General features: G+C 49.5%; 1 protein-coding gene across 1 annotated transcript in view; it reads left to right on the forward strand.

Moving 5' to 3' along the window:
- Positions 1-26,848, forward strand: part of LOC119433437 (apolipophorins-like) — a 77,503-nt gene that overhangs the window by 38,097 nt on the left and 12,558 nt on the right. Inside the window, 16 exon segments of the mRNA XM_037700643.2 lie at positions 694-946; positions 2,166-2,319; positions 5,084-5,338; positions 6,719-6,984; positions 8,206-8,442; positions 9,544-9,601; positions 9,604-10,891; positions 13,183-14,080; positions 15,140-15,314; positions 17,366-17,418; positions 17,420-17,527; positions 18,714-18,882; positions 20,742-20,905; positions 20,907-20,930; positions 22,238-22,440; positions 25,572-25,959. Of these exon segments, the coding sequence (XP_037556571.1) occupies positions 694-946; positions 2,166-2,319; positions 5,084-5,338; positions 6,719-6,984; positions 8,206-8,442; positions 9,544-9,601; positions 9,604-10,891; positions 13,183-14,080; positions 15,140-15,314; positions 17,366-17,418; positions 17,420-17,527; positions 18,714-18,882; positions 20,742-20,905; positions 20,907-20,930; positions 22,238-22,440; positions 25,572-25,959 (4,693 nt within the window).

Raw genomic sequence — 26,848 nt, forward strand, 5'->3', positions numbered from 1 at the left:
CGCTCGTAAAGGAGACCATATCTACGAAGATATCGACGCAAGTGTGGGCGCAATGTTAGTCGTGAGCATGTTTAGGGATTGCGTTCGCTCGCCACTGCATCAAACTAGCACGGTTTTCAGCTGAGTAGTTTTAGCGTAACGTATACCTACGTGACGTAACGTGACTACCTCAATACAATGTGGGGGGACATATGAAATTTACTGCAAGCGTGCCAGAACTTACGTACCTGTCCTAGTGACCAGAAGAAGAACATGACTATCTGCGTCCAGCCAGAGTATTGTTATTCAATGCTCGCGCATAAAGCGCAAGGTAATCAACCTTCTTTCCAATTAAGTAAGGTAACTGAGGGTGCGATGATGCATGCGCCACCCGTTTTGCGCGTGGCTAGAACACCAAGCATGCCATGCCAGTATGTGTCTTTCTTGTATTCATTGACTCCAGTTTGCTCGAGACCCGTGGTGTAGCCACAGCTGCAATGATGGCCCGAAACGTTTGGCGCACAGTGCACAGGCATTCGCATTGTTAGCACGATTCATTGACCTCTCATTAATACGTCGGAGAGCACACCCAGCGCTGCGAAGAAGGCGCGGTAAATATCAGGGTAGGGACTTAGTACGCAACGATGTTCGATTTATGGAAGGAAGTGTACGGGGACTTCCGCGAAGAGGCCATATCAACCCCATTCTTTCCAGGACCGATATCTACTCCGTGGAGGCCGAGACGGAAACTCCCCTGATGGCTCCGTCTGTCAAGGAGTTCAACGGCTGCACCCAGACCCTGTCCAAGGCTCTGGGCCTGAGCATCTGCGCGAAGGGCAAGGTGCCCAAGCCGTTCTTCAACTACCGCGGACTCAACCTCCCCTTCGACTTCAGCATCATCCTGCAGAAGAACGACCTCGCCATGGAAGGATACGAGATCAAGATGAAGTACCCCATGGACACTTCGGTGAGGTTCTCGAACTCCCCAGTCGCGCGGTCTTATTCCGTCAACTCATTCGTGCTAAACGGTCGCTTTCTTCCTTAAACAATGCGATAAAATCAAGAAGAGTGAAGAACAATAATAAAAAAGTAGAGGCGGGCCACTTTCACATGTTTTGCATTTCCGTGCTACCAGCTCTCTGCTCTCACTGTGATAATAATAAAAAAGCGATGTTTTATATGGCGATATCCAGAAGTCTCTTTGTAGCTCTTTCTTTTCTTTTTTTTTCTTCTTTTTTGCTAAAGTTGTCTGGAAGCGTATCTTCAACTCTGCTAACAAAGGCGGGCAGTGAGTAGTGCTCAGAACTCACATTTCCGTGTGGCCATTAAGGTTTTACAAGTCGATTACTTTACGCAGTTTAGGGCAGTAAACCTACGTCCTTTTCCTTCTCTCCCTCTGATCTTTGTCTTATGCGTTCGCGTTTATCAGACTACTCGACGGGTCCCATATTCAAGACGTCGGTGCGTTTTGAGCACCGAGTTAGAAAGTAGGCAGGGTGATCCCGGACAGGTAGGAGGAGCGCAGTGACGTCAGGTATCACATGAGGGGTGAGTCAGCTCCGAGTCATATATTGGAGGAGGAGCATCATGCGGAGGACGGTGGATTATCATCGAATGATAAAGCGGCGAAAACGCTGATGCATTATGCGGCACATGAGTTGCACGAAGATCTGTCAGCTTTTGTGCTTTGTGAAGGCATGTTATAAAACGCGTTTGATGTCATTTCAAGCCATATATGTCATCTCTTGCGGAAGCAAGGAACGCCATTTATGCCTTTGTCCTCGGTTAAGACGTCGAACGTGAACGTCCCCGTACAGCATTAAAGCGACTCGACTCAAGATCGTTTTCGGAAATGAAAATCCTTGGACCATGACTGCGCGTCGCTGGCGCAGAAAGCAACGGGAGCATTACTGCAGTACTTCAAGTTGTTAAGTCTCTGCGACAGACTTCACGTGTGCGCGTAACTACAGTGCTTTGTCAGTCCCTTTCTTTCCCCTTTTCCTCCCTATTTACCCCTTTCCCCACCGGTACAGGGTAGCAAACCTTCACATGCGTCTGGTTAACCTCTCTGCCTTTCTTCTCTTCTATATACCTCTTGTATGTCAAGTGCGAAGCTTACTTCTCTGACATTTTAGAGACTCGACCCTGACGCGTCTTTTTTTTATTGCCCTCATTGTGTTCCGCAGAGCCCTAACCTATTCTACCAGTTCATCTTCGACACCCCCGGCTCCGCGATCCAGCGCAAGCACCTCATCGAACTCGCCATCAACAAACCATTCAATGGCGAGAACACCATGCATTTCCTGTACCACTGCCCGATGAAGAAGATTGAAGTGTCGAGTAAGTGCGACAACTATCCTGCTCATTGCACGGCTCCGACGATAGACGAGATCAGATATTCAATATCGCCATCTCCTTGCGGTGTAACGAAAAGTGCGGTTCACGTTCAGCCAATCAGAAAAAGGCTCCCTCCCATTGTCCCCCTGTGATCGCTCTACGCGCGACGCCGCGACCGAATCTCCGGGAGCTTCACGGAAGGACTAGTGGGGGACAATGGGCGAGACCTTCTCACTGGTTTACGCAGCCGGCTGATTGGTTGACACTAATCTTCATTGACGTGTACACTCCGTCTCAACGACTGCCTACAGTACAGCAATGGCTTGGACTTGTCTCAGCCAATCATTAACGAGAGAGTATTGTGCATTCTAATGTAGCCTCCCGTATTTTTCAATGCCTGCCCGGGGCCGTTCCGCAAAGCATGGGGACCAGTGGTCCAGCGCGGCGCCACCACATTACCAGTCATTATATACCTAATGTTGCTTCAGTGTGGACAACTTTAAGCCGAAAGCAGCTGCCGTTCTGTGCCCGCTCATCCGGTTCCTCGTGGCGCGCGATGATAGTTAGTTGACGTGACCTTAAGAATGCTGCATAGACTTGCATTCCCTTTGAAACGTGGCGGCGAAATAGTCACTTAGCCTGCTTGATCCTATCAGGTTGAACTACATTTATCGCAGTTTAGCATTTTGGATATTTTCTGTCTTCGTTCAAACCGCTATATCTTTATGTTGTGCAGTTACCTATACGTGTAACGACGTCGGTTATGTCAATCACTTTACTGCTTTTTTTTTCGGCCAATATTCTAAACGTCTCTTGCATATCTCGACTGCCTGACCAGTTAATGCTCCCATCCACTTTGAATCCCGCGCGCTTCTGGGAGGTGATGAAGGCGAAATGAGAGAGAGAGAGAGAGAGAGAGAAACGTTTATTATTGAAACAGTGTCCCGAGCGAGGCCCGGTATCACCCTGAGGTGGGAAGGTTCCTTAGTCCAGGAACCCTCTGGCTTTGGCTGCCCTCTTGGCCCTGGCGACGAGTTGTCGTTGGTCTTCCAGGTCCCCGAGGGTGAGCTTGGCCTCCCACGTTTCAAACAGGTGGTCTTCGTTTGCTTGTGGTGCTCTGTTAGCGTCCATTTCCGGCTGCATTTCGCTGTCTTCATGCCACGGGCATTCCAAGAGCAAGTGTGCCAGGGTGTCGGGGACGTTGCATAGTGGGCAGAGGTAGCTGTGGGATGTCGGGTAGAGGCGGTGCATTATAGTGCCGTGTGTGTAGGTATTACTTTGTAGGCGTCTGAGGACCACGCTTTCTTCTTTGCCGAGGTTTGGGTGCGGTGGAGGGTACACGCGGCGCTCGAGCCTGTAGTGTTGCAATATCGCCGAATAGTTGTTGGGTACGGCTTCCACCTCTTCTGCCGCGGGTCGGAGGGCGTGTGGGGCGAGGGGAGCCCGGCTGACGTGCTCGCGGGCAGCGGTGTGGGCCGCTTCGTTCCCCTCTAGCCCCTCGTGTCCGGGTACCCACGTTACGCAGGTGTACGGGAGCGGAGTGCTACGTCGTTGCAGTACCTTGAGTGCATCAGCGACCGGCGAAATGAAAAAAAAAAGGTTTCGGCGAAATGAAAAAAAAAAAAAAAAGAAAAAAAAACGCTCGTGTACCGTGCATTGGGTGCACGTTTCAGAACTCCAGGGGGTCACAATTAATCTGGAGTCTCCCACTGCGGCGCACCTCATAATGATACAATGCTTTTTTGGTACGCAAAAAGGCCGTGGCTTGATTCATTTTTTATTATGGGTCTCTACGCCTCAATCATCTGTTCGTTTCCGTTCTTATGGGCAGGCATCCTCACTTCCCCGCCCAGCCAGTCACCAGGAAGCTCAGCTGTTTCCAACTATAAGGCGAATATATTCTGTAGAAGAGGGGACAACTGAGCCGCGTATCGTTGAAGGAAAACATTTGAAATTTTCTCCGGTCTACGTGATTGTTTGACGTCACCTTGTAGGAGCAGGTTAAGAAACACCAAATGCTGATATCATAACCTCTGGCATCTGGGCTTCGTTGCCTGTCAGTGGCATGTATCACATGTTAGCTGAACGCGTGTAAAAACTAGCTGGAACTAAGTGTTTAAAAAATTGGAGAATTTTTTCGACGACGGAAGAGATGATACAAATTAGCGAAAAAACATTTCAAACGTTCAAACACACGCTCAGAGGTTCGTTGTCCCGTCGCTCACATACGGTCACGTGCCTATACTCTGGCGGATCATAAAAAAATGCAGCCAGTTCCACGAAGTGAAATCTGTCAAAACAGCGGAGCTCTGGTCGTTGTGTTTCTGCGATTGTTGCGTATGCATCTGCATAGTGCCGCTCGCGCCGAGCGGCGTCCATCGCGCGAAGAGCGCGCGGTGCAAACACCAGCTATTATACCCCGGCGCCTCTCCTCCTCCTCCCCGGCACGCGCTCCGATTGGTCGGCTCCCCTCCTCCCGGCGAGCGGGTCACGTGACCTCTCCGGCCCTGCTCCTGCGTGACGGTGCCGTCATCGACGGCGCACGCTCGACTAAGAACAGCACCGTCGTTAAAAGCAACGGCGCTTTTGCAACTTAGCACTTCGCAGACTCGCAAAGCAGCATGCGTATGGGTAGCCGGAGTAGTTGCCGAGCTAAAAAACTTCCTTTTCGGCTACGGCGATTGCTTTCAAAGAACCTCGAGTGCATAACCCGCAAATCTTACATGCGTCGTGTATATTATTTTCTCTTTTTACTTCGGTTACTTAGCGTCGCTGAAGACGCAAAGCAGCCCGGCTCACGCGATGCTGGAGGCGAAGGTCGACGACACCCGTCGCTACTTCATCAGGCTGGACGTGCCTTACGGTGACAGCCTCGACACCGTGTACTTCGAGCCTAGGCTCGAGATGAGCTGCCCCGCGACGGCGCCGGTCATAGTGCAGGGCAGGATCGACGGAAGCCCCTCAGCGTTCTCCGTGAACCTCCAGTCCAACATGCCAGCCGAGAAGCCAACCTTCTTGAGAGGTAAGGCTCGCCCCTCCTTCACCAAAAATTCACCGCCCATGCACCACGTACAGATGGTAAACCAGCAAAACTAAGATGTGCGGCCACGGTATGAGCCACACGTGATCTCTTTCTTTCTTTCTTTCTTTCTTTCTTTCTTTCTTTCTTTCTTTCTTTCTTTCTTTCTTTCTTTCTTTCTTTCTTTCTTTCTTTCTTTCTTTCTTTCTTTCTTTCTTTCTTTCTTATCCCTGGCTCATACCCGCATATCCAATGCGACTATGCACCACACGTGATTTTATTATTGTTAATCGTGACGTAACTGACGAGCGTGTGATGTTATTGATGTTATGACCTATCAGTCATGTTATTCATACATTCGTACCCTTCCATGCCAATTTTGGTATATGGCAAGTGAACGAGACGCGAGTTTTCGACGCCGAAAATTGTTGTTCCACGCGTCGTTTTGTCCGCGCACGCGATCAGCCAGAACCTCGTCATATACAGCTTCGCTGTAAGAACAAAAAAGCTTCTCACAGGAACAGACACGGACAGACAATTGAAGGGATGGCAAAGATGTCAAAGTCATTTTCTGGGTCGCCGTAGGCTAGAACCTGTTACAAGCAGCATGACGAGGTCGACGACTCTTACAAAGGATGACGAAAACACTGCGAATAAAGTAAAACAGGTGCAGATTAGTTTAGACATAAGCTTTCGCAGTATAAAGAGAAAAATACGCAGTGAAGTAATCAGCTGTTTTCATTGGCCTGTAAAACAAAAGGGGAAAAAAAAACATGTATTCAGGTTTCGACAGCAAACATTGTGTAAAAAAATAAGTAAATTAAAGTCAGTCAAAAAAAAAAAAAACGACGAAAAGCCACTCACAAAAGTACGTAAAAGTATGCACGACTTGAATTTGGACACTCGCGCCGCAGTCCATTCTTGTTGGCCCATGCCTGCTGCGCTGGGTAACTTTTGTAATGCTGCACTAACTTACCCAATGCTCAACTTTGGTGAACTCCTTCATACGGTGAGCGAGAAGAGAAAGAGAGAATTGAGCTGAGGAAGTGCAGCCAGGTTAATCCAGAGAGAAACTTCAGGTTTAAACTGCGGGATTTTAACAACGTATGGAAACTGTAGAGCGGGTATTGAAGGACGCCGTGTTGCAGGGCTCGGGATTAACTTTAACTCCATGGGGATTCTTTAACGTGCACCTAAATCTACGTAAAGAAGCCTCTGCGCATAGAACTTCAGTTTAACTGAATTTAATTCAAGTTCTCGTGACCTTTTTGTCTTGTTCGGGAACCCGCGGAACAAGTGGATTCCTTTCTTTTAGCCCATTCTTGGAACCAGTGAATGTTACCAATATTTCGACGCTTTTTGTTTTTCTTTTATTTCGCGCAGCTTCCGTTTCCGTGGATGATAAGAAGATGCAGGCGGATCTTGCCGCGAGCCTACCGTTCGTTGAGATCAACTTCAATTCGCTATCGACCAAGCCTCAGGAGGGTACAGTCGTGACGTCCGCCACGCTGGAGTACCAGCGGCGCGGACAGCGGAAGCAAACCGCGAAGCTGGACGCCAAGACGAAGGACCTGAGCACCAAGCACATCTCCAAGAGCGCCATCAACGCTGAGATGCAGTTCAGCGAGTATCCCGAGTACAACTGGAAGGTACGTCGCGGTATGCGCTGACCGAGTGTAGTAACAGCAATCGGTTGTTTATTAAAGTTAAAAAGACCATTCACCGACGATTACGATGCTCCCTAAGGCGAAATTTGAGCGCAGCTTTATACGTGTCTTCATTTCGCCATATATTGGCTGGCGCGCACAGTCTGTCTCGTGCGGCACGTTGCAAAGGGAGCAAAGTGGTGGCGCGACTGACTCGCTTAATCTGGAGATCGCGAGAGCCAGCGCGTGGGTGACGCGTGGGCGGGATTCACAGCAGCCGCCGCCGACAGACCCCCCTCAGACGACGCTCGCTACTCTGGCGCGATCTCGTAGCCATCATCGCCGCACCACGCTTTTCTTCTCATCCTTTAGCCATACCCCCCGCCTCCACTTCCGCCTCGTAGTTCCGCTGCACTCTCCTCTCCGCTTTCCTCCTCGTGTCTTTCATCCCCCGCTGCGGTCCGCGTTCGCTTTTTCATCTTTCGCTGTGGTCGTTCGCTCGGTTACGCCACCGATCGACGCTCGCCGAAGGAACGGGCGCCGAAGAGCTGCGCTTTAAAAATAAGTAAATGAAAAGGAAGGGGTCAGCAGGGAAGGGGGGGGGGGAGGGGGTATGGAGGCACCGGAGTAAAAGGACAGAGTAAAGAAGGGAACCATCCAAGTTCCGGATAACGGTGACTAGGACGCGTGAGGTCATGTCTTCGCATGCGTAGCGCGAGAGCATTGTCACACGCGGATGTGAGCCAAGAGAGCGTCACCTTAACATTGGGATGCAGTACAGCCAGGTTAGCGCACGAGTACCACCAGAAACGCTTCTTTACTGCTGCTTTACTGCTTGCAAACCGGGCCTCCCTTGTAGAAACAAACTTACGGTGCGCAGGCTATCTGTAGATCTCTAATAAACGTTTACTACTACTACTACTACTACTACTACTACTACTACTACTACTACTACTACTACTACTACTACTACTACTACTACTACTCTCTTTCACCCCCCCTTCGCCCTCCCTGCATGTCGGATAGCAAACTGGACAAGGTCTTGTTAACCTCCCTGCCTTTCCTACTCCACATAGTCTAAACCCAACCGATACATATCTGTCTGGCTGGCTGGAGCGCGTTGTTATTTTTTGAAGTATTGACCAATGATCCGAGAAAAGCTGTTACTCAGCCGTATAGCTAGATCACGCCGTGTAAAATTTTCCAACACTTTCTATTTTACAGGTGACCACCGACTTCCAGAAAGCTCCAGGAGCTCAGCACAATGAACACGACATCAAGCTCTGGTGGGGCGAAAACCTCGACGAGGACCAGCGACACATCCATGTGCTGACCATCTCTAAGCAGAACGGCGAGTACAGGCAGGGAAGCAAGGCAAGCAGCGAGGGTCGGCTCGTCATCTACGCTCCCGTGTGGGACATTGACTTCAACGGATTCTTCAACGCTATGCTAGACCTACAGGTATGGAAATACAAAGTCAAGATTGGGGCCACAGAAGGAAACGCACTGTGGGATAAAAGTCGTATAAACAGGGGTAAAGTGCCTCGGACTTGCTAGCCGACGTTTTGATAAATGAACCTATCTTTGTAAAAGGTGGTCTTGTCATTATTGGGGTGCTAGTTGTAACGAGTTAGTAGAGTGACGTCACTCGATAACCCGGTTATAACGAACACGTCAAGGATGCCGAGGTCGCCTTTGACAAAGGTAGGTCCAACTACCGAAATGTGGGCCAGTCAGTCTGATGCACTTTATCACTGTTTATACAACTTTTATCCCATGGGATTGCATGTGGGGAGGCTTATAGACATTTATGGAAGTTAAAGCTTTTGCAAAGAAACAAAAATTGAAGAAAAGAAGAAAGGACACTTTGCTCACTGCGGTGTATGAAAATATATGAGAAACTCCAAACTCTCATAACTGTACAAGAGAATGACGCAAAGCATGGCGAATGGAGCAGACGAAGTCTTTATCGTTTCAATCCGTCCCGCATTCTGTCTCTGCGCCGTGTTTTACGCAATGAATTAACAACTGTAGTCCGTGAGTCCGTGCTTTTAAACTACAGCCAATGGTTTCAGTGGAGAAGGTAAAACTTTACTGGTAAATGTCTCGCAATGTGTTGTGGCCCATTCGGCCCCTTCTTCACAGATAAGTGCCTTGGCACAGAGCACATAGACAGGGTGTCTTTAAGTATAGCGTACGCGATACCGGTTGTCGCGTGACGAGCCGTCTTCGGCCCTTCAGCCATGGCATGAAGGAGGCCAATATTGGAAAGCAGGAATTTCTTTTATGTTACCTTTATGTACACTGTTACTATGTACGTGTAGCCCCTTCCTGGGTCCGGCAGTAGGAGAGTCATGAGCACCAGATAAGCTCCATAGGGCTCATGCAGCTTGCAGACCGCTTGTTGAAGAATGCCCATAGCACTGCAAGTTAACCAGTGGCTGGCGTGGGCGGTGATCTAGCGGTAGAACGTTGATGTGCTGAAAGCATCCGATTGTCGTTACTAGCGCTAATTTCGCGTCTATTTTTGTTCCGGGGCGTTCCCATCGACGATACCTGCAGGACGCCTCCAAGGGTACCTTCAACGGTGAGGTCCAGAGCCACGGCGAGCGAGTGATGCAATCGAGATGAACCACAACCTCGAGTCACGCTCCCCGCTGCGACTCCTCGTGAGCACTCGCGTCGAGACGCGTCACTTCCGCTTCCTCTACTCGGACCAGGTGGAAGAGCGAAACCCCAACCAGTACGTGGGACGCACCAACGTCGAGTGGGGACGCGAGGGCAAGAGCATCGCCACCGAGTACGTGATCATCAGCCGCCGCGGAGCCGACGGAAGCCTGCACGACATCGAGTACAAGCTCAGCTACCCTGGTATGAGGACGCCGGCCGTGCACAGGACCAAGATCAGGACGGCCCGCGGCACCCTGGACGCCACGTCTTCGACCGAGGTCAACGGCCAGAACTTCCTCAGCATCTCGATTCAGAACACGAACAAGCTCAAGGAGTTCCGCTTCGACAGCACCATGCTGAAAGTCAAGCTCTCCAAGGCCTCCAAGGCCCAGAGCGCCATTTACGCCGCCGAGCTGAGACCTCTCTTCGCGATGATCAACGCCTTCGTGGCGACGATGCAGGTCAAGGGAGTTCCCGGGAACAGCATGGAAGTCCAGGCCGAGTTCCTCTGGGACGCGGACCGGTACCCGGACAGGAGGATACGCTTGAGCACTAACAACATTAAGACCGTGACCGACGGGCGGCCCGGATCCCGTTACAGCGCCACGTTCCAGTACGGCAACGACCTGAGCATCACCGCTAGTGGTATCTACAGCGACGATATCGCTCGGGGTCCTCACTCTATCGAATTCGGCGTCGGTGGCACTGACGTGACACCTAGGACGGTCTCCCTGTCGTACACCCGTCTCGAGACGTCGGCGAACGTCATGTTCGGCTACACCCTGGGCGGAGCCGATCAGATCAGGATCGAGTACAACCGGAACGAGGACCGGGGCATGCAGCAGTTCGACCTGAGCGCCACCTCGATCTATCCCGAACTGAACGGGAAACGTCTGAACATCGTGCGCAGCTTAGAGGGGCCCACTTCTATCAAGATTCAGTACGAGCACGCGGCGAACGAGATCTACGTCCTGGAGCTCACCGACTCGTCGGGAGGCAACCGCGTCAACTCAAACCTGAAGATTCGCACTCCTTTCCCGCGCTACGCCTCGCAAGAGTTCAAGATTTCCGGCGATTACTCTACCGCTGTGACGAACATCATCGTCGAGGCCATCTCGTCGTCGAACAAGATGTACCGTTTCATCTTCAACTACGAGCTCACTGGCAACACCGCACTCGCGTCTACGCTCGCTCTGGAGACCCCGCACGACGACATCCGTAACGCAAAGCTGAGTCTCAGGTACGTCACCTTCTCGTGTAAAATGAAAGCGATAGTGACGCTCTAGTTTAGCAATTGACGTTTATAGAATTCACATTATGCGATACAATTGTCGTTTTCGTAGGCTTACAGTAAGCACACAACGACAAAGAACGGACAGGGAGGACACATCTGGTTGATTTGCTACATTCAATATCCCTGTGCTTCGAGTTTTTGTCGACTAATTGGACCGCGCTCGGCGATCTGCTATCCTCCTGGTTAGCTCGCATGGAGAGCGATCACCCCGAAACGGTATTGGTCGCGGGTTCGATCCCCTGACCAGGACGAATGTTTCTTCGACGGAGAAGCGTTCTTCTTGAGAAACCCGTATGCGTTTCCTTTGTGGCTTCGTGCGACAATCGGGTGGGTGACAGTTTCTGCCCTTCCACGAATCTTCGTCCACCTTGCGGGCATCAACAGAACTGATTTCCAATAAAACTGGATATTTGGGTTTTTTTACACTATCAGCTTACCAAAACATCACCCCATCAAGGTATTGTCAAACCATCAAGACATGTCACCCTTATCAAGTGCATTGAAACGAAGTGAAATGAATTCGAAATTCAATCGTATTTCACAACCTGAAATCTAAGTTGTGAATATAGTTAGCTTTGCACTCCGGTGATACTGTTTATGGAAAGCCAGTGGCAGCGTCAGTGAAAATAAGCTCTAGATCGGGGATCGCATAAGCGGTAGTGGTGTAGGAATGATATAAGTGGATTTATTGCTCCATAGGGGGTAATACCATAACGCTGAAATGTACGCGTTACATCTCCAACTTTGCGTTCCAACTTAAGCCTTAGACGTGATACACATTGCTGCTGATACACTCTTCTCGCGGTTGTGTTTTCACATAAGGGTGGCAGTTCACGTAGAGATAAAAATATTGTTGTGTGCTGTCTGGCGCAATTAATGCGCTCTCATTCCAGATGGTATAAACTGGGGAAGCATACGGTCGACGTTCTTTGCTTCGTGCGTACTCGGGGCCTCTTCCTGTGTTTAGAGGGCAGCAAAAACACACCCAAGGTTACATTCCGAGCCCTCCAGATTCTATTGATTTCTAACAGCAGGTACACGGATCTGATACAGGAGCTACATTCTTTATCTTCGATTCACCCATTCCTATTGATTTCGTTGCTTCTCGATTTTCTTGTGTCGCCACGAATCATGAGTTAAGGTTTCAAAGGTGTTCTGAGAGGGATTATCATCAATGTGTTTCTTACTCTCTGCCTTAGTCCCTTTTAAATTACTTATCTTTTTTGCGTTCCCACGGGCTTGTAGATTACTCTGCCATATATGCATAAATAATAAACTGTTATGTTCCTCTATTTCCTCAGCCTAAGCTACGGTATTTATTAGCTTTCGTCAATGCTATATGACTGTCATAACGTGTTTGATTCTTCTAAGAAGGCAGCACGATATATTGAAGAACGTTTCCATACAGGTAGGTTTAATTGTAGTCCAGCTGAAGAGGTTAGAAGCAGTACGCGTGCGACTACTCCATGTTACTAACAAATAAAATAGTAGTTTGCTTAAAGAAATAAATGAAATGCTGCATACTTCCGCCGATATGATGTATTTTATTGCGATAGCAATTAAATGGACTCTCCAAAGCAGATTTATGCCGTCGCCGTCGCCGTGAGGTTCTGTATGACGTCAACGGCGATGAAATCGTCGCCGCGCTCCGGACGCTGTATGTGCGAGTGAAAGGGCGCGAGGGACGTGCGCTTTCACGGGGAGCGAACGCACGTCGGAGAGCAAACGCGCGTTCTGCGCCGTGCTCCCTGAAGGGCTGCAGAATTAAGCGTCTCTTCCCTCCTTTCCATATATAGAGAGCAAACGCAACTTTTTCCGTCGCGCGAAAGGCTGTGGGCGTACGGGAGGGAGGGAGGGAGGGGAGGCGACGTTTAGCTGCGGCACCAAATACGTATTTATATAAAATCGCCGCGCGCGTTCGGTGCGAACGCGGGCAAAACGCCGACGGCGTCGACAACAGTTCTGCGCGTTGCTGGTGCTGCTGCATGTCCAAGTTTACACAGCTGATAAAACTACTATCCTTACTCCGTATAGCTCTCTACTAATTTGCTATCGCAATTGGTGCTTCGCCTTTCGGGTGCAACTGCGACATATTTTTTTAATAGGGCCGTAAACTAGTCAAACTTACAGTGGGCAGTATGTTTTTTTTTTCTTCTTTTTCCCCACAGATCCCTCTTTCTGCATTCTATATCGACGTAGAATAAAGGTTGTTTTATTGTTTCCACGAACTATTTCAGGATCACCCACAACCAGGCTACTATGGACGGTCAGCTCTTGGCCGAAGTCAACGACCGCGTCATGTTCAACCTCGCGGGCAACGTCCGCACGCTGTCTCCGCACAACTTCGACGGCAGGATCTCGCTCAAATCATCCGCCACGGAAGACATCGAAGCCATCGTCTACAGCCGCGCGAACTCGACTTTCAACAGGGTCTTCGAGCTGAAGCTCATCGAAACGGGCGTGGAGGCGATCGTCGCGTCGCTGGTTCTGAAGAACGTGCCTTACGAATTCACGGGCAGGCTCGACCTCTCCGGCTCCAAGTTGCAGCAACAGTTCTTCCAAGTGGAGTGGAAGAGGCCCGCGAGGGAACACGACATATACTCCCTGATCGCCGGTCGCCAGCACCCTCACACCACTTTCATCGTTGACACCGTGAAGCAAAACGACGTGCGCACCACCGCGATCAAGTACCAACCGCAAGGGAGGCCCGAAGACTGGGCCTCGATTACGATCGAGAACAACGACTGGCACAAGGAACACGAGAAGCTGATCGTCACCGTCGAACCGAAGGCCAACATCAAGACCACGTTCGACTTCCTGTACCTCATCTCCAAGGACACCGTCAAGAGCAAGTTCATCTGGACGCTGGACGACATCAAGCTCGGCTACGACCTCAAGAGCAGGGCCGACGGCGAGCACGCCTACAACTCGCTGCTCAAGATCCTCTACCTGAGGCGCGAGATCGACGTGCATAACCGCTACGCGCTCACGCCCGACTCCCTGGAGATGTCCACCAAGGTTCTGCTGAACGCCGTAATGATGCCTGACCGCGCCCTGGAGATGTCCTACAGGCACAACAGGATCCAGAACGGCTGGGAGGCCACAGCGATCCTCAGGCACCCCACGTTCTCTAAGGTGAGTTGCGAGTGAAATTGGATGTTGTCGTGGGAGTGTCCATCACGTGAGCGGAGTGTTTTAGGGAAACAATACTCTACTTTCTGCGGCTTTGAAGGGTAATCTACGGAGGCAAAGTGCGTGCAAGTGTAAGAGCGCTTCAGAAAATAGTCCCACATTCCCATCCCCGTTAGTTTCAGCTGGAAAAGGGAGAACATAAGAATCTTATTTGCAAGAGGAGAACATATAAAACGAAGTGAACCACTGGATGTTAAATATGAATTATTTTCCTGTTTTTTGGCCTCCGCGTTTTGGCAAATGCGAAACTGCCGCACCTGGAAGCTACGCTGATCCCACCCTACCCCATGTATCAGCTCCGAGAAACCGAAAGTGCGGTCAAAGGCTGTGGGAATACCGTTGGCGCAGTAACAGGCTTGTTGGAGTTCGGAGAAACCCATATGGGTACCTTCTGTACGAAACGACCTGCCATTCTTATACAGGGTGTCCCAGCTAACTTTAGCCAAGCTGTTGAAAAAAAAATATAAAAAACATGGTGCAAGGTACCACTTTAAAACCTACAGTGTTCCGTCCTCAAACCTCAAACTTAACGTCACAAGCCTTGTAATTGTATTTTGCCAGCGTGATTTTTATATATTTTAACTTATTTAAACATCTTGGTTAACTTTAGCTGGGACACCCGATACCGTGTGTCCCAGCTAACATTAGCAAAGCTATTAAACGAAATAAAATACAGTAAATAACTGGGTGCAAGATACGGCTATAAGACCTACAGCGTTCGGCCTGCGACTAACAAACATCGTAGGTTTTATAGCTGTGACTTACTCTATCTTTCTGTTGTTCATTCCCCCCCCCCCCCCCCCCCCCCCCTTTAAACACCTTCGATAACGTTAGCTGGGACAGGCGGTATATGTAATGCCACGCCGACATTACGCCTCGTGGCATCCCAGGAGACAAATAAGAATGTGTCTTTTGTGGCTTCGTACTGCACTCAGGTGAATGACAATTTTTATTTCTTTAAAATAAAACTGTTATGTGTAGCTTGTATTTTTTCTATCTCAGGACATCATCTTCAGCGGCCAGATTCAAAGGGACGTCTCTGAGTCCACTCCTCTGCTCGTGTCCGCCCAGCTCCAGCCTGGTGATGCCTCGAACAGAATCTACTTCAACCTCGCCGAGAAGTTGAACGAGATCACGGCGACCAACAAATCGGTTCACATTCACATCCACCACGAAGGTGAGCTCTAGCGTTGGTTATGGGGCCACGCGTCGCGCGTCACAGTGCACGTCATGCTTGCACCGTTACGTCACGTGCACGTCATGCGTGCGCCGTTTCGTCACAGTGCACGTCATGCGCGCGACGCAAAAGATTCGTTTCGGCGCACTAGCGTACTAATCTGCACTCCGCACAGCACTAAACCGGCTTGGCTGAAGCTTGTTTTCGGAGACAAAGATCCTTTGAACCATGTCTGTGTGCGTATCGGGCGCGGAAAGCAGCGATCGCGTTATTGCAGTCCCTCAAGCCGACAGGTCTCTACGAACGCTTAAAGACTGGACGTGCACGTTCACGTGCGCGTGCATCTAATATTTTCTCTCTCTCTTTCGTTCTTCTTTTTTCATTTTTTCGCTCTTTGTTTCTTTCCCACAGGGCAGGGGCAAGAAACAAAGGAGCAATACAGCCCACATATTTCATTAGGGAAAATACCACATTATGATTTCATTAGGAAAATGACGTTACAAAGTGTGTAGTTCGGCGATTCATGTAATGCAGAGAACAGCTAACCGATGGTCCGCCGGCGTTAAGAGAATTGATGCCAATGGAAGGGCAGTGCAATCGAGTGTGGCATTACGTTTGGCAGAGCGATGAGATTAGAACAATTTTAGGGGGGCATAGGCTTAGAATAAACTCGGCTGCAGAATTATTAGGGCAACTGGAAGATAACTGTGATGGGGCCTTCGTCCTGCACTGCACTTGAAGAGGCTGCTGCTGATGATGATACTTGAACTGGCGCTGAAAATGAGAGGTAGCTGGCACGTTGTCCCGCGGGTGTTTGATTGCCTTTTCGCCAACTCCATTGGCAATTTCATGATATCTATCTATCTATCTATCTATCTATCTATCTATCTATCTATCTATCTATTTGTGTATTGTAGAGAGGAGCTGGGGGTGGATATTATGGACGTCAAATTCCGCCATATTGTCAAATTCTGTAATGGCGGCATATTGAGCCAATCAGAGACGTCGTAGCAGCCATCTGGGTCAATCGGTGGCTTACAAGGTGGCGAATACGACAATATGGCGAAAGTAGAACAACGTTCAGAATAACACTCCCGGCTGAGGGTGACACGTGACTATAAGAAAAAGCAACAGTGCCGCATTTTGCACCGCTTTTTAACACGAAAGTGTTTTATGCCGGGGTCCACCAAGACTTCACTGACGTATTTCCGTCACGGAAATACGTCATAGAACATAATACAAAGAAAGAAACCAGAAGAAAAAGTTCCACAAACATGCAAAATTTGGGAATCGAACCCACGACCTCGCGGTCCGCGACGATAGATTGCCGAGCGTTTAACCCATTGCGCCACAAACGCATTTGCAGAGAGCTACACAGACGCGCCTTATATATCTAACACTCCTCCGTGTACCCGCGCTCTTGCTCGGGGCGGTGCCGCCGCCTACGAGCAGAAAAGAGAAGTACTGCATTATGACACTAACGCGCACCGACAGTGAACGCTTCGGTGGTCTCTGCACTACGACGCCTCGATGCCAGCATTCGAAGGGACGCTGGCATCAAGAAGCACTACCAACGCCACCTAGGTGGTGGCGTTCACCGTACTCAGCACAGCGGAGCGAGGCCTCCGCAATTAGCTCTGAAAATGTTTCTGAAGTTGATCGCGGAGGCTGCAATTACGACGCGCTGTACGCGCTGATTTGACTCGGTGACGATTCAGTTACGTGCTTTGTCTTGCGCGTTGTATTAGTGTGTCAGTTACGTGCTTCGTCTTTCGCGTTGTGCTAGCGTGTGCATCGTAGTGCAGCTTCCATATGCACGACGGTTGCTCATGGTCATCGACGTTGGTAGTCGTGATGGAGGAGACGTGCCACCAGGCGTCAGCGTGGGTGCATCAACGCCTAAGGGCGCTTTAGCCACAAAACACCAATAGACATTATATATCAATGTGCAATAAACATTACACTACTTCTGTCAAGACACGTTTCACTTTCGTGTTCTATACCGATTCCTATATAAGAGGGATCAACCACATTTTTTCGTCCTTTCGCAGATCGCAGCCTGTTCGATATGAGCCTGACGACGTACCGCACTATCACCGCTGAGAGGCCCCATCTTCGGCGGCTACTACTGGTCGTGGACCACTCAGAGGCAGGGACCCAAGCGAGGACACGCCACGCTGTTCGTCGGCCGCAACGGAGTCGCGCGATTCGATGTGAGCACAATCATCACCTGGACGTGCGCTCCGTCGCTATCCGATAGATGATTACTGTGGCGCGATATGTTAAATTAATAGTAATAGTTCGTCGCATCAACGTTAAACGAAACACCCGTCTTGCTTCGCGTTGCTGTCCGGTTCCGGAATGTGTTTACCGGTAGACCACACCACCACGGTAACTTTAATTCAGGTGCGCAGTGTAGCGTTTAAGAGTTACAAGATTAGACTGCTTTCGTTGGAAGGTGATATCAAATGTTGTTACCTCTATTCTCGTGCGACCACTTGTGCATTATGTAATGCCCGCTGATTTCAGTTCTTTTCCAAGTTAGCTCGATAAGCGATTACGTAAAATTTTAATCCTGGATATAAAGCAGGATGCATGCGCAACTGCATAGAACAGGTTAAGGCATTCGGTGTCGTCAGCGTTCGAGAAAATTTACGCTCATTTGATAGAGAACGTCGTGTAGTGTCGGCCGACGAAAAAAAAAAAAAAAACGCCCGTGGAGCATTTTTCGCATAACGCAGGTGCACATGAAACTACAGTACGTTTCATCAATGGGATACCTTTTTATAGCTTCATCTCGCTGTTTAATCAAAGATGACCTACCAACAGGCATATATATAGCCACTCGCATCAATCGCAACCCGTCCCACAAATATTTTTATGCTTTTCTTAGCTAAGATATTGGGGTAGCCTGTCATTTCGATTGCCAAACTTTCCATATTTCACAGCTAATAGAAGAGAACGTGAATAATGTTGAAGTTACTTAGCGAAATGTTGCTAACTAGCAAAAAATGTTGTAATTATTGTGCCAATAATCTACCTTTGGTGGTGGTATTGCGATATCCGCCACAGGCGATTCTGTTAATTTCTGCTAGAATGTAAAGAAAAACACCGGATGTATAGATATGGCACATGTTCACTGCCGGTGTCGTTTTGAGGAGGCTGATTATGATTATTATTCGATTCGAAAACTCACATATACAATGGACAGAGAGGGCAATGGAGAGGGAGTAGGCCAGGCTATTGCCACCGAGAGGTGCACAACGCCTGCCTACTCTTTAGGGAGGAGGGGATAGAAACGGAAGTTGAAGACAGGAACAAGGGAAGTTAAAGAGGAACAGAACGAAACAAAGGCGACATGCCACAAAGGCTAAAGGTGCAACATTTCCGGACACGCAGTACGACTCTATTCTGGGCAAGTGGACCGCGTCCGGCCAGTCCCAGAGGGCGTCCAACGGCGACGAGACGGTGGACATTGTGGTACAAGGCGAGCGCGAGCAGTTCAGCGGACGCATTATCTACAACCTGAGGAGGTACCGCTTCGAAGGCCTCACTTTCGACGGCCAAGGTAAGGCCATTTGTTTTTACAGCGAAGCTGTCTATGGCTAGGGTACCGTGCATTTTTCGTGTCCGTCAACAGATCTGCGTGTGCAAAAACTCAGCTCCCGAATTTGATGCAAAATCGCTTCATTCTGTGCCAAAGCTTATACGTCTCATCACGTGGATAAGCATTTTCAGTAGATTAGTTAGTCAATAGACAGCATTTTCAAAATCAGTAGACTCTCAGGTAGATAATAAGGGTTTCTCAAATATTTGTGGCTGTGCTATCCGCTCGGCCATGTGTACGCTCGCACCGCCCTCTGTTCGTCGTGGTTCGAAGCGCTTGCGTGCCTAGTTTCCTTCCGCTCTCCTGGCGTGGCGGTCCCGTCGCGCCTGTCTTCTTTCCTCCGGCTCCCTGAGGTGGCGGTAGTCTTCCATACGAATGTATGAATCCGATCAATAAAAGTGTATGTGCGTGTGTCTTTCTTCGGGATGACCGCCGTCGCCGCTCAAGAGAAATAAAATTTGCTCGTACCTTTGATCTAAATTATGTGTCATCTTTATGTCGTGTGCTAAACTGCTTCGCTGGTAATCCACCTTCACAGCAGTGGAATGGCGCGTGATTTTTTTTTTTTTTTTGCTGAGGATATATTTTTTAAAGACCTTCGGGCTCTCTAGTGGGGTTCGTAAGAGTAGACAACGACCAGCAGTGATATCGTGCGTAGCCAGCCGGCCGTAGGCAAATGAATTGTATGTTATATGCGTGGGGAAAGGTGTAACTTCAGTGTCAGAACTATGTCTTGGGAGATCCGGCTCTAATGAGCCTAATAAGTCTATCGATCCACAGGCATTTATTGTCCATGTTTCCATAGGTCAGTAATTGTGCGCATGGACTTCAAAACTGGTTATTTGTAAAAAAAAAATTGTCGCAGTTTCACCCGAAAAGCGAAGCATCAATTGCGATAGCAAATTAGTAGAGAGCTACACGGAGTAAGGATAGTAGTTTTAGCAGCTCTATAAAGTTGGACATGCAGCAGCACCAGCAATGCGCATAACTGTTGTCGACGCCGTCGGCGTTTTGCCTGCGTTCGCACCGAACGCGCGCGGCATTGGTGACTGTTGCCGGTGCCTCTGGGGGCAGCTCGGAGGTTTTCGACGAGATCAGAATGGGACGCTCGTCCAGCAGCGTCGGAAATCTTACCCACCTTCTCGCCTCTCAACGTTTTTATATAAATACGCAATTGGGGCCGCAGCTAAACGTCGCCTTCCTCCGCCCCCCCCCCCCCTTCCCGTCCCATCACGGCCTTTCGCGCGACGGAAGAAGTCGCTTAACTCTCCAGCCCTTCAGGGAGGACGGCGCGGAACGCGCGTTTGTTCTCCGCCGTGCGTTCGCTCCCCGTGAAAGCGCGCCTCCCCCGCCCCCTTTCATTCGCACATACAGCGTCCGGCGCGCGGCGAAGATTTCATCGCCGTTGACGTCATACGGAACCTCACGGCGACGGCGACGCCGACGGCAGAAATCTGCTTTGGAGTGTCCATATAATTGCTATCGCAATAAAATAATGTGCAGACGTTAGTCCAAGTGTGGCGCTCCATGTTCACAGGGTGTTTACAGGCGTCCTACAGGCTCTGGGGGAAATGATTCAACATATGTTTTCCTTTACCCTTAGGCCGGCAAGGAGTAGTAGTAGGTAAGGAGCAGACACGCTCTCCAGACTAACCTCTCCTCATTTTCCCTTCATGAAAATGTCCTCGTGGGTTATACAGATTGTCCAAATGAATCTCTGTGATGGTTTAGAGGCGGAGGGCTGCTGCATGTTAATGCTGTAGAGGATGAGCCGCGCATGCGTCAGTCATCCCCACGCCCCCTTCTTCTGTGTTCTTCAGGCAAGACGTCCAGGAGCCTGGAAATATCCGCTTCTAACTCGACCCGAAATGCGGCGTTCAAGGTGGAGTTGAGTCACTTCGAGGACAACAACAAGATGACCGACTTCAGCTACGCATTCGAGAAGCGCGGTGACAAGGCCTTCAGGAGCAAGCTGTTCTTCCCAGCCGGAGAAGATGAGGGCCATCCAGGTACGAGAACACATTGCTTTGTCACTATAGTCGGGTATATCTTTAGAAGGCAGCGGCATTTGCCCCTCAAAGGCGGATGCGCACGAGCCTCCACCAATGGGCGCGCACTCTAAAATGACGTCATGAGCCGGATGGATGGTGGCCCCGCCGACGGAGAACATGGCAGCCCGCGCGGCGAACTGGGCCAAGTCGCGTGAGCAGGACTATTTCTTTAGTCGCGGAGGCAATCGGCTGCCGCGCTTCGGTCTTCTGGGCGGGGCCTCTCCCGCCTTCTTAAGTTGTACCCGAATATAGGGCCATCCATCCGGGTACATGCCTTGCTCGCAACTAGCCCTCATTATCGTAAATGTAAAGAGAAGGAGAGAGGAAAACCTGCACTTGACGACAGGATTTGGTAACAGTAAGAAACCCGACTTCGCGGCTGTTATCCGTGACTTCGAAACGTGTTAAGAGACAGAAGGAAGTTCCAAAAGATTATTCCTGCATGCGTGCGCGTAGTTTTACGTGCAGGGTCAACGTAACAGTCACTAACTGGCCTGTGCAGACACCAGCGTAATAGATCTACAAGAGCATCACGAGCGCCACTGTTCCGGCGTGACCACGTACTGTCACGCCGGAATGAAACATGAACACGCGAAAAAGAAGTAAATAGCGACGAATTTTCATTACCACATTCGCCGTTGTTTGTGGCACAGCGGGGTGACTTATTCGCAGAGGCTTAGTTTATGGGGTCAGGGCGCCCTTATCACCCGGCTACTACCCCACAGTTACACATCTCATTTTGATGTAATAAGGCGTAAGAGGCGTTATTTATTTCTTCCAGTTCGCGTTTCAAACCGGCGTGATAGTACATCCGTACGTGCGAAATCGGTGTGCCGTAAGCCTTGCTATAACAAAACGACAGCACGAAATAGACCCGTCGCAATATCCTTTAGATAGTCACGACAAATACTGACTTAGAGTCACAAGTAATGGCTTCGAAGGAAGAACCACCAGACCCTACTCCGCGTGCCTCATAATCAGATCGCGGTTTTTGGCACGTAAAGCCCCATATTTAATAATAAGACCCTACTCCCCATTATAACACCGATCTGTGCGCGTCGTGCAGCAACATTATAAGCACTTTGGCGCTTCACAAGAACTGCCGGAAGAAGGCCTGCTGTTGGACGATTGGTTTCTAATCCACATACCGTCCGAATTCTGTGAATTTCTTATTCAAAGCGAAGCGCGCGTTTTTTGCTTGTGTATGTATTCTCTTGTGATGCTACATATATGTACCGACTCACTGTTGAATCTCCGGTGCTCAGATGGCAGTCAACGAGGTCGGAGAAAAGATATCCGACATCGACATCTCGAAGTTCGCTGACGACGTCGTTCACATGGCCGAGGACTCCGGCAACTACCTTGACAGGAACTTCGCCTCACCATTCATCAACATGCTGCTGGACGAATTCGGCGAGATCATGGGCGAAGCCGTGATCGCACTCAGCGACATCCTCTACGAGAGTCCGTAAGTGCTTGTGTCAGTCTTATCCGTCCAGGTCAGTTGCTGTGAAACAGTTAATCAGAATGGTTTAGTGAAAGTAGTACAGTAGTTTTAGTTTGTCCGGAAAAGTATTGCCCTTGACGGAATACTGGCCGGGTTATCGAAGCCACGGATGGTGGTTGGATGGATGGATGGATGGATGGATGGATGGATGCTATGAGCGTCCCCTTTAATTGAATCGAGGTGGTGGGTTGCGTCACAAAGCTCTTGTTCTTATTTTTGCTTAATGTCCTATTTATATTTTTAAACAAACACACAAAGAATTCCCAGCATCAAATTTTCCCAACCACTATTGGGAACTTTGTTTTTGTACGCCTCATCTTGCGACGCTGCGTCCAACTACAAATCGTTTGAATGTGTTTGTTTTTTTCGTTAGTGTTTCCGTCGATTAAAATCAAGGGGACACTAAATGTTAGCGTTTATTTCACTACGGATGACTTGAAACAGCAGCTACGCTTTGCGCCGCAAGAGGGCGCTACTAACCCGGTATTCCGCAAAGTGCATTACGTTTTCGGACACGTGGCACGAACATTACCATGACAGAAGGCTTGGTAAGCCAGAAAAGAAACAAATATCTAGAACTGCTGACGCCGCCGTTTTTGTCATTGTTGTTGATGATCTTGGGGAGGCTAATTACGCTGATTGCGTACGTGTTATTTAGCAAGGAATATTGAGCAGCGTCGACGTATGATACTTCGGAGTTGGACCCGTGGGTTTTGTGCAGGGCTTGAGCTCTTGCTTTTCGTCTGCCGTCGTGATGACCTGCCAGCATGTTATTTGACAGTGGCTTGATGATGAAACTCTTTTTGATGTTGGGGGGAATGGTGGCAGGATAGTTGTGCGTTGGAGATACTCTGTGCCTGACGCGGTCCAGGATCCAACGGCTTCCCTGTAGTCGGTAAATGTGCGCCATGCGGTGTGCTTCTAGAAGCTCTTCCACGGTATTATGTAACCCCAGGCTTAGAAGGTGCTCGGCAGGGGTGGTGCGGATGAGCCCCAGCGCCGATTTGTACACCTTGCGAATGAGGTGGTCCAGTTTTGATCTTTCAGTTTGTAGTAGATGTAGGTCGGGAAGAGCCTAAGTGAGCCTTGAGATGACAAAGTCGATGATTTGGAGTAGCTCCTTCTCGATACCTCTTGCGTGCCCTCACTCAGGTGATTAAATGGACCGTCTTATTCACCGCTATGGTGAGACTATCAATGGGGATGTTGTTGTGGTGATTCTTTTGTACAAAAAGGCCCAGGACCCTCATATGATCGACGTGGGGTATTGCAGTGTTGTTGACGTACACGTTCTTCTTGGTCCGTGGCCGGCCACTGTCGCTGGTGCAAATGGCGATTTGCGTGCTTTTCTTAAATTTTCTTAAGCGCACCGGACTTAGTGGCCAAGCTGTACAGTCTAGCTGTGCATCCTCATGAATGGACTTGGTGTTCAGCTTCTCTCCCCCCCCTTTTTTTTCTCTCTCTCTTTCTATCCCATATTTTCTCACCCGCCTTGCAGGGTAGCAGAAGGGACATTCCCAACAACCTTTTTTTTTTTTTTTGGAAGTCGGCTAATTCACGGGGAAGTTATTCGTAGCACGGTCTGAACGAGCACAAAATGCATACCACAGTACCTGTTGCAATCTCAGCATGTAGAATTGAGACGCGTGACCATACTTGTTGGCGGTGAAGCTCTGAGGGCCGGCCACAGCCCTTCTGCTTTGGGGATTGGGTACTTATCAACAACAGCAACCAGAATAACTGTCACCTTGTAATTCCCACAAATGCATAGACTACCGTCCTTTTTTAACACTGGCACAATTGGTGCTGCCCATTCAGATGAGGTGACTTCCTCCGCGATGTCTTCTCGCTGGAGTCTCGACAGCTCTTCAGACACCTTGTCCACTAGTGCAAAATGGACTGTACAAGCCTTGAAGAAGCTTTGCTTTGCTCCCTCTTGGACTGGCAGCTTAACTGACATGCCCTGAATTTTCTGGACCATCGGAAAACAACATGGAGTGTTGGTTAATTCAAAGCACAGACGTCAGCAACATAGAAAACGGGTATGTTCAGCGCCTCTATCCAGTTCCTTCCTAGAAGTGATGGGTCATCACCTTCAGCAATAAGCAGTGGAAGCACTCGAACGTGATTGTTGTACTTCGTTGACAGTCACCACGGTAACTTCCGAGCTGGACTTTGAATGGTTGACAAGGTAGCGACTGAAATTGACGGCGCAAAGTTGATTCTCCAAATGATGGACACACTCGCCCCAGTGTGTCTTGACCATGTGTACTTTGTGCGCGGTCAAATTTGAGCTACGCCACCTTCTCCAAGAATCGGGCGCTGCGCTTGGTTGACTTCTCTCTAATTTTCCTTGTCTTCATTTGTTTCTGTCTTCTCTTACACCTCTTTATTAATCCACGTGATAGGAAACATTCTATTGCGTTTCTATTCCCGCTTCTCACTTCCCCTGCGTAGGGTCGCCAACGCGACGCTTTTCCGGTTAACCTCCCTTCCTTGTTCTCTTATTATTCTCTCTCTCACGCTCTACCCCAGAATGGGAGAAATCATCGCCCACTGCGGTTCATTTCCCTAACTTTTTCGTAATGAGAATTTATGAGCAAATTGAGTGCGTGCGCATGTCTGTGGATGTATGTGCTGTTCGTGTGTTGTTTGTCTGATCACTGTGTACATCAATCACCTCTTTCACCCAACATCTGGAGTAACATTCCAGGCCGTCAGCCACGCAAACATCTCCAGATTTTAAAAAGTTGACAGTCACTTTAGCGTACGCTACCTTCATTACATTACTTGACATTCTCATTCGAACGCGTTGTTACTTTCTATTGCTTGTTTTCTCCCACCAAAGGTCGCAGGTTCGAGTGCCTTAATGAACTCTATCCTAATTAAGGTAGAGTTAATGAAAGCGATCGAACCCACGACCTTTGTTCGTGGCACCATGTGGCATAGTGGCACCATAAATTATGTTGCCGTAACTCCGTAAATCGGATTTTTCGACCCATGAGCCATCTAAGGCTTTCGCCTTAATAAATGCAGTATCTCTATATCTCTATCTATCTCCTCTTCTTGTTTATCCATCCATTCGACCACAGGTTCGGAGAGCTCATCGCCCACTGGCAACGCTGGTTCGACACCATCCTGAGGACACTGGCCGAAGAGATCAAGAGCTTCATCGTGGAGTTCGCCCGGTCCGTGCAGTCGGCCGCCTCCCTCGGCGGTCAGAGGAGGCATCGCCGCGACGTGTCCCAGCGGTGGGACGAGCTGGGCGACTACGTGTCCCGCATGTGGGAGGACATGTGGAACGCGCCCGTGGTGCGCCAGGTCGTGCGGAAGGTCGACGACGCGGCTGACTACGTGACGGACAAGTTCCGCGAGATGATGTACCGCATAAGGAGGACCATCGGCGACGCCGTGGACTCCATCAAGGAGAACCCCGACTACCGGGCGCTGGAGTCGACCATCACCGAGCTCTACGAACCGGTGAGCTTTCAGTGGGGAATTTTGGGGAGAGGGGGGGGGGGGATGATACTTAACACCACCTAGATAGCACGAGGCCTGTTTACTCCGATCCATGACATCATGCTACCTGGCCCGAAATTTCCATTGCAAAGGCTGGCGTGACGAAAGTGTGACGTCAAAATCACTGTTGCTTACTCGGGAGTATCCCCATTAGATTCTATGGTAGCGGGGCCAGGTAGCCTGACGTCATGGATCGGAGTGAACAGGCCTCGTGCTATCTAGGTGGTGTTGGTATAGCTGGGGCATTGCCGTTAGTGTGATTGCGGTAACCCATGGTCTGCGTGTGAGATATGTGTTCATCGGCGCAGTTAGTCATATTGAGTGTGAGGCTAGATGGTGGCGCTCGTGGTGAAACATCGGGTGGGATTAGCCTGGCATGCTTAGCCGTCAGTTGTTCCGCCTGACCGTCTCGTACGCTTCGGCAAGGGTGTGTCACCAGACGTTGCCCAACTCCGTGTATCGATGAAAGGCAAGCAGTAGTCGTGTAACTCTCTTCCTGATTACTGCGGGCCCTTCGAGGAACGCTACATCTTCATAGCTTTATGTTGAAGACACTGTGAAACAATGTCTTTCTTTCCTCGTCAAACTGCGGGCATAACCAAATAAAGTGTTACGCATCATTGATCACACCACATAAAACACGATAATGTGGAAGCGGATCGTAGGAGGTTAGAGTTGTTTAAAGTGCATGTATTTTTTCTTATTTAACGGCGCAAGGTAAGAATGCAGAACTCTGTTAGGTACATAAATTTGTTCTTGTGATAAACTGAGTATTTTTTAATGGGATAAATGGTACAGCAACAGGTACGGAAAGGCGTTGGTCATATGTTCTGTATCCTGAGACTGAGAC

The sequence above is a fragment of the Dermacentor silvarum genome, chromosome 11 (genome assembly GCF_013339745.2).
Source record: "Dermacentor silvarum isolate Dsil-2018 chromosome 11, BIME_Dsil_1.4, whole genome shotgun sequence".
NCBI lineage: Eukaryota > Metazoa > Arthropoda > Arachnida > Ixodida > Ixodidae > Dermacentor > Dermacentor silvarum.